The sequence below is a fragment of the Podarcis liolepis genome, assembly GCF_965112155.1.
Source record: "Podarcis liolepis genome assembly, chromosome: 7".
In the NCBI taxonomy this organism is placed as follows: Eukaryota; Metazoa; Chordata; class Lepidosauria; order Squamata; family Lacertidae; genus Podarcis; species Podarcis liolepis.
Genome location: NC_139561.1, coordinates 84,394,389 through 84,409,432, shown reverse-complemented (window position 1 = coordinate 84,409,432; position 15,044 = coordinate 84,394,389). Strand labels below are relative to the sequence as shown.

Genomic DNA, 15,044 nt, shown 5'->3' with positions numbered 1-15,044 from the left:
GCAGGAGCAGGGACCGAGCAACGAAAGCTCACCCGTCACGGCGATTCGAACCGCCGACCTTCTGATCGGCAAGTCCTAGGCTCTGTGGTTTAACCCACAGCACCACCCGCATCCCTTCATTCAACTTAGAATTAAATGAATACACACTTTGCTGCTCAGCACACTGGCAAGGAAACAAAGCAGAGACTGGCTTCAGTGATACTTGCAAAGCAGCACACATATTTTGTTTTATCAAAACAAACCACAAGTTTCTTCTTGGCTCCATTGGTTTGGAGGTAACAACCCACCAATGTTAGTTTGCATGTATCATGGAGCCAGCCTTTGGTTCATCTCCTCTCTGGTGTGCTGCAGGAAGGAGCAGCAAAGTATACACTCACTTTTAAACCAAGTTATTTTATGTGGTTAAAGAGTGACATGCAAACAAGGCCACGGAAAGGAGCTCGTGGAATTCCCATCACCTCTTTAGTTTTTGTTCTCACGACAACCCTGCAAGGTAGGTTGGGACAGGCTCAGTTTAAGGGCAAGCAGAGAATTTTGTTGGCCGAGTGGGTGGGTATGTGAGCCCAGGTCAAAGTTCATTTATCTGTCCACTGCACTCCCACCAACTGACTTCCTGGCAGAGATGCACACTGACTGGGGACTTTCTAGCGCCCAGCTCAGGCCATGGTCATTGGACTCCACCACTGCCAATTCACAGGACTTATCACACTCCTGGGACCACACCAAGCGAGCACCGAAAAGCCTCAGTCGCGGATCTCCAACAGCTCCCTCCTCTATAATAATTTATTATTTATACCCTGCCCATCTGGCTGGGTTTCCCCAGCCACTCTGGGCGGCTTCCAACAGAACACTAAAATACAATAACCTATTAAACATTAAAAGCTTTCCTAAACAGGGCTGCCTTCAGATGTCTTCTAAATGTCAGGCAGTTGTTTATCTCTTTGACATCTGGTGGGAGGGCGTTCCACAGGGCGGGTGCCACTACCGAGAAGGCCCTCTGCCTGGTTCCCTATAACTTGGCTTCTCGCAGTGAGGGAACCGCCAGAAGGCCCTCAGCGCTGGACCTCAGCGTCCAGGCAGAACAGTGGAGGTGGAGACGCTCCTTCAGGTATACTGGACCAAGGCCGTTTAGGGCTTTAAAGGTCAGCACCAACGCTTTGAATTGTGCTCGGAAACCTACTGGGAGCCAGTGTAGGTCTTTCAAGACCGGTGGTGTTATGTGGTCTATGAGATCGGAAAGGGGGGGGGGGGGAGGAAAAGGAAGACAAACAGGAAGAGTGGCTGATGTTGGTTTTTTTTTGTTTTTTGTTTTAATAGGAACCAGATATTCCCAACTTTGCAGTGGAGGGAGGCAGCTTTTGCCTTGCAGATTCTTCTTCTTCTTCTGTAAAAGATCCTCTCATTCCCATTAACTTATAAACATGATTTACACTCAGTCTCTGGCGGCAGGAGGGGAGGAGGGCATGCAGAGATTTTCCCCGCCACCTCCGCAGAGGGCAGCAGCGGGAGGCACGTGGGGCAGGCGTCTTTCTCTCTCTCTTGCTATGGTCCCGTGGAGCTTCTCCGCGCAGAGGAGGCGAGGTTTGGGATGGCGAGGGGCAAGCGGCGCCGTGACATCCAGCAGACGCAGAAGCCATCAGAGGGCATTCTTCTTGCAAAACCCTTGATGGCAGGTGGAGAGGTGGAGGTGGAGGGAGGGAGGGGAGACTGAATGAGAAGCAGAAGGCAGCAGAACAAAAATGAAATCCTGGACTTTTAGGAGACTCGATTTGGGGGGTGGAATAATGTTAATAATAAAAAAGGGGGACAGCTTGTGAGCTCCCAAACATTCCCCAGACGCACTGCAGAAAAGTTTGAGGGAGTCCTGGTGGTGGGTTTTTAAAAGCCCTGAAGGCTAAAGACTAGGATACACTGACATTTTTTATATATAAAAAAATCTTCAAAAGTCCTGCCTCTGCGCTTCCAGGCTTTGGGGGGGTCAGGAAGAATTCTCGGAATAGAAAGGAAAAGCAGGGAAGGCAAAGGGGGAGAGAACTATCGCAAAGCACCCCGTCCTGGGTGCAGGAACCGTTGTGCCCCCCTCTTGCCGCGCCAGCAGCCGCAGATCCCCTTAGAAAGAAGAAGAGGCCTCCCCCCCCCATCCCCGAAGCAGCACCCCCCTCTAGTGGCAGCAGGCAGGCAGAGCAGCGATTGCAGCTGCTTATGTCACGGGCGCCTTTGGCTCTTGCAAAAAAACCGTACCTTGGGGGCAGAAGCCCAGAGGGGGAGCAGGGAAGAAGCCCCCCAAGCCCCACGCAGACCCCTGCCCCCAAGTTCCCTGAGAACCAGCTAGCTGCACCCTGACGCGTCCTGCTCCATCCCCTCGCGCCCATGCTCCCCGGGCCCCCCACGCCCACGGAGGCGACCCCTAGCCGAAGGAGGATGCAGGTGGCGGGGCAAAGTGGGTGCGAGCTGCACTGAATCGGTGGGGGTTGGAGGAGGAGGAGGAAGAGGAGGAGGAGGAAGGGCTGGCGGGCTTAGCCAATGGTCAGGCCGAAACCACACTGGAATTTGTTCTTGCGGTGGTTGAGGAAGGCGCCCATCGCCAACGTGAGGGGCAGGGGGAGGAGCTTCTTCTCCAGGGCTGCTCCTACGATCCAGTTGCTGTCAACGGAGCCTGAAGGGAGAAGGGGGAAAGCCGTGGTCAGAAGCGATGGAGGCTGGCTGGCAGAACGAGGCGGGCCTAAACTGTATTTTGTCTGCGTGGATTTGTGTGTCCCTCCCTCGCTCTCTCTGGTATCATATTCATACATTTATTTGCAGTCAGAGGCTGCCTGGGGTCCTTTCTGCCCAGAGCCATGCCATAATAATAATAATAATAATTTATACCCTGGCCATCTGGCTAGGTTTCCCCAGTCACTCTGGGCAGATCCCAACAGAATATGATAAAACCTCAAATATTAAAAACCTCCCTAAACAGGGCTGCCTTCAGAAGTCTTCTAAAAGTCGTATAATTGTTTATCTCCTTGACATCCGATGGGAGGGCGTTCCACACGTCGGGTGCCAGCTAGCCAGGAATCAGCATATTCAAAACGGAAGCAAAAAGGGAAACTCTCAAGAGGCAGGTCTCCCCACCACGCCTCATTATCCCTGGGTAGAAACATGCGGTCTAAACCGGGATGGAGACGGATGCCGTACCTCTGAAAAGCAGGTTGGCTTTGGGGAGGTCCAGCTGGTAGCCAAACGTCACGCTCGTGTCCTGCATGCGGGTGCTGGCTTCAAACTCCACCCCTACTTGCAACTGGAAGGACACAGAAAGGGAGGAGGATGAGGAGGTGGTCCAAGGAAGGAAGACTTCGTGGCAAGAGGTATTTCCTTGCTTTATTCTTGGCCCCACAAACCATCTCCAAGCGGCCACTAACCTGATCGCTGGCTTTGTGGTAATACGTGGCGTGTGCTCCAGCCTGCCCTAGCGTCAGAGTCCCAATCCAGTTAGGTGCTGAGGGGGGGGAAAGAGAGAAAGAATCGCTGAGAACCCAGGAACCCAGCCTCTCCTTCGGAAAACATCAGGCCTGTTCCTCCATGGATCTGTCACTGGTCCTTAGCAGCTGGAAAAACAGGAGTGGCAGGCCTGTGATCTCGTAGGTCATGGGTCGGCAAACTAAGTCCCATGGGCCGGATCAGGCCCAATTGCCTTCTGGATCTGGCCCACGGACAGTCCGGGAATCCCTGTGTGGATTGCCAGCGCGCGCTCTCTTTCCCTCTCCCTCAAACGATGATGGCGGCACCTCGTCCCTCCCTCCTCCTGCTTTCTCCCCGCCCTGCCTAGAGGAGGAAGGGGGCTGGGCTTTGTTGGTGCCGGCAGCAGCAGCGCTCGAGCAGCCGCCGCCATTTTAAGCAGCCCCTCTCCGGAGCCCTTTCACGTGCCGCTCATCATCCCACCGCCGTCAGCCTCTGCTGCTCGCAAGACACAGGTAAGTAGCCACCGGGGCTCATTGTGCTCTTGTATCATTCCCCCCCCCCAATATAGTCTGGCCCCACACAAGGTCTGAGGGTCAGTGGATCGGCCCCCTGCTGAAAAAGTTTGCTGACCCCTGTTGTAGGTGCTGCTGGGAGTAATTGGCCCCCAGCAGCACGGCCAAGTCAGGAATGGGGATCGGAATTGTGGTCTAGCAACACCCGGACGGCCAGAGGTTCCCCACCTCCAAGCTACAGGGAGCCACCATAGAATTGCAGAGTTGGAAGGGACCCCGTTGATCTTCTAGTCCACTGTTTCCCAAACTTGGGTCTCCGGATGTTTTCGGACTACAACTCCCATCATCCCTAGCTGGCAGGACCAGTCATCACGGATGATGGGAATTGTAGTCTGAAAACAGCTGGTGACCCAAGTCTGGGAAATACCAATCTAGTTTAACCCCCCTGCAACGCAGGAATACGCAGCTGTCCCATGCGGGGATCGAACCTGCAAACCTTGGCATTATCAGCACCACACTCTTTAACCAGAAAATAATGAGCCCTCTTGCCTTTGCACCCTGCTTATGGGCTTCCTGGCAGCGTTTGGTTTGTCACTGTTGGAAATAGGATACTAGACCTGGTGGGCGAGCAGAGTTCATCTGTCCTGACCCCGCCCTGACCCACAGCAAGATTAAAGACTTTGAGCATTAGGGGCCCAACAAGGCAGAAAGGGGGCATTTCAAATACATGATGCAGCATATTATGTTTTTTAAGCAACTGCATCAAAGCCACAGAGAGCACAATTTTCCTGCATTTGATCTCTCGGCATCATTCATGTAATAACTCCAAGGAAAAGCGTGGTGGACATAGTCTGGTTTTTATTTTCCAGTGCCCAGAATGTCAAAGGCTGAAGTCCTATGAGCTCTCCGGGTATAGGGCGGTATATAAATTCAATAAATGAGTAAAATAATTTTTTTAAAAGCTCCACAAAAATCAAACGTGGCTTATCTCTTTAAGTAAACCTGCAAAGGCTTAGGTCTTCAAGCTACCACTGGTCACCCCACCCCCAATCGCATGTTGAGAATCAGGAACGTTATCTTTCTTCTTTAAAAGAGTTGAAAACTGCAGCCTAATCCTTCCTGCCTCTGTTTTTGAGAGACAACCCTGCTCCTCTGTGTGTACACTGGTGCCGAGGAGAGCCAAGCAGTGAGATACGCAGAACACAGTTCAAATCGGCCCTAAATTCTGTATACCATTCCGCATCTGTGCTGCTTTTACGTATGAAACTGTTTTTACAGTGAAACTGCTTTGAGATGCTTTGCGAGAACTGTTTCGCGGGCGGATCTGGCAGACTGTGTTGGTACCTGTATACTTCCCAGCAAGCGACATGACGGTTCCCTCCTCTCCCGGGCGGCGATGGTATACCAGCTCCCCACCCAGCGCCAGGCAAGGTGTGATGCTCTGTAGGTAATGCGCTACCAGGATCCCTGTGGGGCGGAGAGGAGAGGGGATTGGTCAGGACCTGATAGGTAGAAATACAGCCATGTGGCTCACGCCCTCAGGACAGAGGGACCCACGCCAAAGGCCAGTCTAATAAAGAGAGGAGAATAGGAGCTTTCTCACCTGAACCCACTAAGATATCGGGGTTCCCTAGCGTGACGGCTGCAGTGAAGTCTGCGCCCCGGTATTCCCCATCCACCTGCCAGTTCACGAATTTTGATTGTTGCGTCTGGATGGCCGGGGGGAAGAGAAAAGAAACATTTATTTGGCACAAGGAATTTGACATGCAAGGGCCACACTGAACCACCACGTGCTGGGGCAAGAAGTCAGTTGCCGGTAGCCACTGTCAAGGCATTAAGACATCTCAAGTACACGGCCTGGCCTTGCATGCAGAGACACCTTCTCCGAGGAGACGCCGAGAGGCTGAATCGCTATCTAGTCATACAACAAGGAATCCCAGAGCCAATCCCTTCCCCATCCTTGCAAATCCCCAAATCAAAGAGGGACCGTGGAGAGAGCAGACTAAGAGGGGGAGACGCTGCAATTAAAATACAGTGGTGCCTCGCAAGACGAAAAGAATCCATTCTGTGATTCTCTTCGTCTAGCGGTTTTTTCGTCTTGCGAAGCAAGCCCATTGACGGATTAGCGGCTTTTAGTGGCTTATCTGCTGATCGGATCAGCTGATAAGCGGCTTAGAAAAAGGGGGGGGGGAGAAAAAAAAACCAGCAGGAACTCGCAAGACATTGTCGTCTTGCGAAGCAAGCCCATAGGAGATTCATTTTGCGAAGCACCTCCAAAACGGAAAACTCTTTTGTCTAGCGAGTTTTCCGTCTTGCGAGGCATTCGTCTTGCGGGGCACCACTGTATAAAAATAAAGTAAGAAAGTCTCCTCAACCAATCCTAAGCAATGGACAGGGATTATTAGTCCATTAGTCAGTTGGCAGTCATAAATTAAATGGGAATCTAGTTTTGCAGTGCAGGGCACCTCCCTGGTCACCTGAAGGCAATTGTGCTCGCCGTAGGTGATCAGGAAAAGAGGGATATTTACAAGCCTCAATCACAGGCCAGCAACATACCCCGTGATCCAAAGGGCCCAGGGCATATTGCAAGGCCTGGATTGGCAAGAAGATGGCAGCAGCAGGAGGACCTGTGGGAACGGAGAAGAGGAGGAGGAGGAGCTCAGCCAACAACTCAGTACCTGGAAGGCCACCTTGGAGCGAACTTTGTTTGTGAGCTGGTGAATGATCTGTGCATTGAGGCTGCCGCTGTTGTCCATGTCCCCTACCAGAACGGGGAAGGCCTGAGACAGAGAGAGGAGCAAAGGCACGTTCAAAGGCTAACCAATAAGTAACTTGTTTAGGTAGAGCACTTATGCCAAAACATTCGGGAACTAAGCTGTTCGAATTCTGTTCCAAGGTACAGTCTAAAGGGAGGCTATCATAATTACATGAAATACAACTCTGAGAACAAAGTAAAGTAGAAAGAATAAGAACAACAGGCACAAATTGTAGGGGGTTGGACTAGATGACCCATAAGGTCCCTCCAACAATTCTATGATTCTATTATCAAGAACCCTCAAATTACCAATCAATGAGTACCCAAATACAACTATTTTAACTTGAGGTATACATTTTGTTTGATTTCATTTTGTTTCAACTTTATTTTATTAAAATATTTATAACCCGTTCTCTAACCTTGAGTAACAAAAGTTATGGCCAGAAGGATCTCAGATTCGTGTTTCTATGTCGTGTAAAAGTTGTTCGTGCTTTTGCACGCCATCCCAAAACCTTTTGCTGCGGGTGATTAAATGGTATTTTAAATAAATAAAATGGGAGAAAGTGATCCTGACTGAGACAGATGAGAGACAGTCAGGATGACCCAATTATTCAGCTGCCTAATATGCACAGAAACAGCACCTATTGTTTCTCCCCACCACAATGCTTGCAAACTTACCTCTGTGGGGCTCAGCTGCTTTGTCCCTACATACGTCACCCCAAAGTGGTAATTGGAGTCGCCAACCGTACTGAGAGCCACCGTGTGATTGACCTGAAGAAGGCAACAAATGTGTGAAACAGCAACGTGAAACTAAGATGTAGGAACACAGCAAGCCAATGTATACCAGGTAAGTCCATTTAGCCCAACATTGACTACACTGACTGGTAGCAGCTCTCAAGTATTTCAGACAGGGGTCTCTCCCTAGTCCTATCTGTGCGTGCCAATAAATGAACCTGGGTCCTTCTGCATCCAAAGCAGATACTCTAGCACTGAGCCCTCGGCAACCGCTGGCCAGATCGCCTGTGGTGAGCAGTGACTGCTTCCAGGTGACCACACTTTGAAGCCATTGTCAGTTCAGAGTGTTCTCTCTCTCTCTCTCTCTCTCTCTCTCTCTCATATATATATTTTAGGCTGATGCATAACGAATACCAAGAACAGATAGGACTGGATAGGCAGTTAAATCAACATTTGCACAGGTTAATGCAAAATATTGCTTGCAAAAATTACTAAGGGCTAAAAACAGGCTTGTGTGCTGCAAAGCATGGTTTACTGTTAAGGTAAAGGGACCCCTGACCATTAGGTCCAGTCGTGGCCGACTCTGGGGTTGCGGCGCTCATCTTGCTTTATTGGCCAAGGGAGCCGGTGTACAGTTTCTGGGTCATGTGGCCAGCATGACTAAGCTGCTTCTGGCAAACCAGAGCAGCGCACAGAAACACCGTTTACCTTCCCTCCAGAGCGGTACCTATTTATCTACTTGCACTTTGACGTGCTTTCGAACTGCTAGGTTGGCAGGAGCAGGGAGCGAGCAATGGGAGCTCACCCCGTCGTGGGGATTTGAACCGCCGACAATCTGATCGGCAAGTGCTAGGCTCTGTGCTTCAACCCACAGCGCCACCCACGTCCCTGGTTTACTGTCACAATAGTTTTTATCCAACTCATTCGCTGAGTAAGCCCACTGAAATCAATACTTAGTTAGATGCAACCCAAAATCTCTAGAGTGACTCTCTCAAACTGCCTGCAAATTCAAAGGAGTCACTCTTACCTGGAAGTGGTTGCTGAGACCTTTGTTCACAGTCAATTTCACGCCCTCCATCTGGATGGGGAATAATTCTGAAACGGTGAGAAAAGAGGGTGTCAGATCATCAACACATTTTGTCCTTTCAAGCTTCCCTTGCTCAAAACAAGAGCTATTAGGGCCTCTCCCAGAGATGCCCAGTGTCTGATTACAGGAAATGTGTTCAAATTCCCACTTGGCCGCACTCTGGGCCTAGCCTACCTCTCATTGCGAGGCTAATGAAAGAGAACGCAGCACCTGCAACCCTGAGCTGCTTGAATGAAAGGCAGGACATGCTACAGGCAATCGGGAGAAAGTGTGGAAGTGTTTTCCATACTGGGTGTCGGCACGACAAGCAGGTAAAAACAAAAAGGGGTAAGCAGGCAGAACCATGAGATCCAACCTTCAGGCCTCTGGCAAGAAAGCCAACAGCTTTTGGAAAACAGAAGGTCTGATCTGCACCAGCTGAAGTCTGGTCTAGTGTACAGAATGAATTGGTAGAATACGCTGCACCACCTTCAGGCTGTGTCTCTCTGTGGAAACTGCTATTTTTGAGTGCTTCCCTTGCATTAAGGGGGAGGGGGGAACCTCCTGCAAATTGAATAACGAAATTTGGGTAGCCAATGTGATAACCTCCAGGTGTTATTGGACTGCAACTCCCATCATCCCTGACAACTGGCTATACTGGCTGGGCCTGATGGGAGTTGGAGGATACTACATTGGCTGTCCCTGAACTACAGTGGTGCCTCGCAAGATGGAAATAATCCGTTCTGCGAGTCTCTTTGTCTAGCGGTTTTTTTGTCTTGCGAAGCACGGCTATTAGCGGCTTAGCGTATTAGCGCTATTAGCGGTTTTGCGGCTATTAAAGGCTTAGCGGCTAAAAGGCTATTAGCGGCTTAGCGGCTTAGAAAAAGGGGGGGAAAGCAAAAAAAAATCGCAAGACTTGCAAGATGTTTTCGTCTTGCGAAGCAAGCCCATAGGGAAATTCGTCTTGCGAAGCGCATCGAAAAACCCTTTCATCTAGCGGGTTTTTCGTCTTGCGAGGCATTCGTCTTGCGGGGCACCACTGTAAATTATCATGGCAGGAAGAAAGGTTCCAAGCTAGCCCCACTCCCGGAATGTGCTCGTTTCTCGCTTGCAAGTTTTCCATGCCAGGGGTACACACACACAAAGTGATTCCCACACACCCTCTAGCGCAGTCTGTGTTGCTCTAACCACCTCGTTCCACAGCATGGGTGAGACCAGGCCTTAGACTGTTTAAATGAAGAGTTGGCACTCGGCATGGAAGGAAGCAAGGGGACCATCAACATTGACACTACATAAATGAATGAAACTAGTACCGATACATTGTGCCTACTGTTAGCCTTTTTCACAAGAAGTCAAAAGGAAACGGTCTCCCTAACTCTGGGCTAGAATCATTTTTTTAAAAGCGCATGCGAAGATGGGAAGCAGATTTGGGAAAGTGACAGCCCCTCCGAAACCTTCTGCCTAAGGAATGGAATTTTATGGCCAAGCTATCCTTGGCCATATCACAAGTAATATACATCCTGTGCTAGGGAAGGGGAACCAAAGGCACAGGGGCAAAATACAGCCTGTCTCTGGCCCCTGGAACAGTGGTGCACTCTCAAAAAGTGTCTGCAAGGTTTTTGGAATAATTATATGATAGCTATTTATATAAGTACTCTGCACAGCCGGAGGACATGACAGATTACAGGTGGAGGCCGTTTAGGCGTGCCCAATTGACATGCAACTGCTGACATGCCGGTCTTTTTGATCTGGAAGAGGGCAGAACGGGGGTGGGATGGGGGGGCAGGGCATGCTTATGCACACTCCATTGATGCGCACGGGGGCTGGGAACAGAACCCTTGCATGAAACGGTCACTGCCTGTACAGAGCCACGCTCCGGTGTCTGGTGTGACACCATAGCATATAGCAGCCTTGCTGAAGCCAAGCCTAGGCCTCGTCAGTGGCTGGATGGGAGATCAGATGGGAAAGGCACAGAAAGCCTCACCAATGCTCCATCATGAAAGAAAGGCAAGAAATGAACGCAAGAGGTCTAATAAAAAGAATTAAGCATTTAGCACAAAATAAAGGATTGTTAAAAAGTGCAAAACGGCATGCCATCATTACCTTCACACTTATACGTATGTCACTTTAAGCTACTCAAGCTACCCCGCGCCATAATATCCTCAGAAAGACCCTACACGGTAGATTAGGATGGCACTGTAACTAGCCCAAGATCACCCAGGAAGTCTCACAGCTGAATGGTCTCCCAGGTCTCAGTCCCACACACTAAACACTCTACTGCACAGATATACAACTGACAGCCAGCAAGGAATTTTCAGTTCTTCTTAGAAGAAGTTTACAAATAATGCCAGCGCTGCTATCCCCATATTGCACATTGAAATAAGGCAGGCATGGCTAAGGTCACGTGGGAAGTTCATGGCCAGGGGTCAGCAAACTTTTTCAGCAGGGGGCCGGTCCACTGTCCCTCAGACCTTGTGGGGGGCCGGACTATATTTTTTTGGGGGGGAGGGGGGAAATGAACGAATTCCTATGCCCTACAAATAATCCAGAGATGCATTTTAAATAAAAGGACACATTCTATTCATGTAAAAACATGCTGATTCCCAGACCATCTGCGGGCTGGATTTAGAAGGCGATTGGGCTGGATCCGGCCCCCGGGCCTTAGTTTGCCTACCCATGTTCATGGCCAAGGGGAGATTTGAACTGGCGTCTGCCTTGGCAGCTCCCTCTTAGCCACTGAGAAGAGATAACAGATCAGGGTCTCTGCCCGCCTTCTGGCTAACCAAGTCTAGCATCGCTGCTAGGTTATCGTGAAAACGTAGCAATGCAGCTTTTGCTTTCAGAAAAGAAACTGGGGTTCTCACTGATTTCATGGGAGCACTCTCAGAGCATGTCTTACTTCCATGCTCCCGGGATCCAATCCAAAGGCGCGTAACAGATCTGGGTCTGCTCAGTGCCTGGATGAAACACCACGTGGGAAGCCCTAAAGATACAGCTTTTATTTTACATGATGGAACATGCAATACGCATGAAATATATAAAATTCAAGAGAGGATCCCAGAGTCTGCACAGACCAGAAACACGAGAGACATGCTCTAAACAGGCAACTTGCATGGCAAAATATGAGCTCAATAAGCTGGAAATCTGACAACACGGAGAAACATGAGCTTCTTTTGTTTTAGGAGTACAAGAGTCCCGTGAGGTGGATGCTGCCTTCCTTTGCCATGTGCTGGTGGAGCATTTTACCTTTGCATTTGCGGTGACACTCCTCGAAGGTGCCTGGGTTGGGAAGCTGGTCACACTTGTCTTCTGTGGCACGATCTGCTGCTGGGGGAACCAGCCCACTGACAGGGGGCATGGAGAATCCCGGTGGAACCGATACGAGGCCAGAACCCGGCCCTGGCACGGCAGCAGGGGGCGCTGGGGAGCTGGCAGCCAGGACATTACCCATGGCGAGGAGCTAGGGAGAAGGAAAGAACTGCTCAAGCGGAAGGTTTTGTTCAGGGCCTTCAGAAATGGCCATTCTTCAATGTGACAGCCTATGCTTTGCAATGAGCAAAGCTTGGAATATGGCCACCAATTCCTAGTATCAGGTTCAAAGAAGCAGACCGATGGCCTGGGTCAATCTGCTTCCGCTGGTTGCTGACCAATGGCAGGACTCATCGACAGAAGAGACAGAGCAGTATCCTGGCTTAATATAGGACAGGGTTGTAGCTCAGTGGTAAGCTACATGCTCCGCATCAAAGAGTCCCCAGCATCTCTAGGAAGCAGCGGGGAAAACTCCTGCCTGAAACCCTGGCAGATCTGATGTGCGTGTAGCTGTAGACCACTCTAAAAGACACACCAACATCACACTCAGAACAAGTCTAGAAACAATCTTCTCCATGCTTCCCCACTTCAGGCTATGGGGCTACAGGCTATGTGGCTGTAGTACATCTGGGGACCCACAGTTGGGGGAAGGGAGGTTGAGGAGTGAGTGGAGAAATATCAGCAGCACAACCCAGTATAAAGCTCTTATAATAGTGGCCTAAAAGCCTGAGAGTATTTAGCTCAATACAGTGGTACCTCGGGTTAAGTACTTAACTCGTTCCGGAGGTCTGTACTTAACCTGAAACTGTTCTTAACCTGAAGCACCACTTTAGTTAATGGGGCCTCCTGCTGCCGCTGCATCACGATTTCTGTTCTCATCCTGAAGCAAAGTTCTTAACCTGAAGCACTATTTCTGGGTTAGCGGAGTCTGTAACCTGAAGCGTATGTAACCTGAGGTACCACTGTACTGTGTACATTGACTCACAAAAGCTCTCCAGGCTTTCAGGCAGGGGGCATTGACAGCCCTACTAAGAGATGCAGATGACCAAAACTGGGACGTATGCCCTACCACTGAGCCCCCTTCTCCTAAAAAGGGAGCACTTCTGAAGGAGCAGAGTATGCATGCCAAAAACCACCTGGCCTGAAATGCTTATACAGTAGAGTAAGAGCAAAAGAAGGGGAAGCTTGCGATATTCAAGACTGCTGTCCTGTGCAAGTGTTTGAGCTGACATTCCCAGTACAGTGGTGCCTCGCAAGACGAAAAGAATCCGTTCTGTGATTCTCTTCGTCTAGCGGTTTTTTCGTCTTGCGAAGCAAGCCCATTGGCGGATTAGCGGCTTATCAGCTTATCGGATCAGCTGATAAGCGGCTTAGTGGCTTAGAAAAGGGGGGAGGGGGGAAAACCCGCAGGAACTCGCAAGACATTTTCGTCTTGCGAAGCAAGCCCATAGGAGATTCGTTTTGCGAAGCACCTCCAAAACGGAAAACTCTTTCGTCTAGCAAGTTTTCCGTCTTGCGAGGCATTCATCTTGCGGGGCACCACTGTACTTGCAGTTAGGCTGCAGTCATAGGAAGGTGCCTTATACCAAGTGTGACCACGGGGATCCACCCAGTTCAGTCCAGTTCATACTGGCTGACAGTGGCTCTCCAGGGTTTCAGAAGTGTGTGTGTTTTTCCCCAGCCGTACCTGCAGTTGCCGGGAGACTGAACCTGTCCCCTTCCACATCCAAAGCAGATACTCTAGCCACTGGGTAATCGCTCACCAGGTCACCTGTGGTGAGTGGTGAGCACTTCCAGGCAACCACGCAATGAAACATTTGTAAATTCAGAGTCCTCCCTTCTATCCTATTCCAGGCTGATACACCACAAAGCTGGCAACAGCCCTCCAAGTTTTCAGCCAGGGCGTGTGGGAATCTCTCCCAATCCTACCTAGAGTTTCCGGGAGACTGAACCTGTGCCCTTCGTCATCCAAAGCAGATGCTGTATTACTTAGCGCTCGCCAGATCACCATTGGTGCTCGTAGGGCACTTCCAGGTGGCCCTGCGATGAGGCTTTACCCAATTCAGAATTCTCCCCAGCATCTCCAGGAAGTGGTGGGGGAAACTCCTGCCTGAAACCCTGGCAGATCTGATGTGCATGTAGCTGTAAGGCAAAGGGACCCCTGACCATTGGGTCCAGCCATGGCCGACTCGAGTTGCAGCGCTCATCTCGCTTTACTGGCCGAGGGAGCCGGCGTACAGCTTCCGGGTCATGTGGCCAGCATGACTAAGCCGCTTCTGGCGAACCAGAGCAGCGCAAGGAAATGCCATTTACCTTCCCACCGGAGTGGTAGCTATTTATCTACTTGCACTGTTTGGTGTGCTTTCGAACTGCTAGGTTGGCAGGAGCAGGGACCGAGCAACGGGAGCTCACCCCGTGGCGGGGATTCGAACCGCCGACCTTCTGATCGGCAAGCCCTGAGTGTAGCTGTAGACCACTCTAAAAGACACACCAACATCGCACTCAGAACAAGTCTAGAAACAATCTTCTCCATGATCCCCCACTTCAGGCTATGGGGCTACAGGCTGCTGCACCACCAGGGGCTCTCCGGAGTTTGAGGCAGGAGCTTTATACCTGGGGGGAGCGATGCTGCAGCTTGAACCTGGGACCTCCTGAGCGGAAGCCACATGCTCTGCCGACGAGCTGCGGCCATTCCCGTGAAAGCGGGAACCGGTGGCTTGGGCCGAGGGAGATCCTCTCGCAGCAGGAGGGATTCCCACCCCCTGGGCCCACCCCACCCCCCCAGCAGCACCCCTGGGCCCCCCCCTCCCCCACCCTTGGGCCCACCCTCTCCCAGAGCTCCTCCCTCCCACTCCCCTCACTGCAGAGTCCATTTTGGTTCCCCCTCCTTCCCCCCTCGCGTGCCTGCCTGCCGCCCTCCCTGCCTGCTTAGCTGCCCTGCCCTGCTTCTCCGCCCCGCGCGGCCTCCCCTCCCCTCCCGCCCCGCCGGAGCCCCGCCGCCCTCCGGCCCCGGACTCTCCTGCCCCGCTCCCAACTCACGCGGTGGCGGCGGCGGCAGGAAGAGCAGCAGCAGCAGCAGAGAGAGCCGGAGCCGGGGGACACCCGAACCCGCCTGTCCACAAGCCCCGCCCCCCCGGCGCCGCCATTGGCCAGCGCCGCCCGTGCTCGCCCTCCGCCGCGGCGCGACTGGCTGCTGCGCACACAAGCCTCGCCCCCTCAGGCAACC

At 51.4% G+C, this 15,044-nt stretch overlaps 1 protein-coding gene across 2 annotated transcripts; it reads right to left on the bottom strand.

Moving 5' to 3' along the window:
• Positions 1 to 1,282: 1,282 nt before the first annotated feature.
• Positions 1,283 to 15,030, bottom strand: TOMM40 (translocase of outer mitochondrial membrane 40). 2 transcript variants are annotated; one of them, XM_083515953.1, is made up of 10 exons: positions 14,858 to 15,030; positions 11,756 to 11,969; positions 8,471 to 8,538; positions 7,387 to 7,479; positions 6,632 to 6,733; positions 5,557 to 5,662; positions 5,298 to 5,420; positions 3,402 to 3,478; positions 3,178 to 3,280; positions 1,283 to 2,656 (listed from the first exon to the last, which is right to left on the bottom strand). In XM_083515953.1, exons 2-10 carry the CDS (start codon positions 11,958 to 11,960, stop codon positions 2,517 to 2,519), a joined length of 1,017 nt encoding a protein of 338 aa, XP_083372079.1. In that variant the 5' UTR covers positions 11,961 to 11,969; positions 14,858 to 15,030; the 3' UTR covers positions 1,283 to 2,516. The 2 variants fall into 2 exon arrangements, with proteins under 2 accessions (XP_083372079.1, XP_083372078.1); XM_083515952.1 differs by lacking the exon at positions 14,858 to 15,030 and adding an exon at positions 13,506 to 13,559.
• Positions 15,031 to 15,044: the final 14 nt, after the last annotated feature.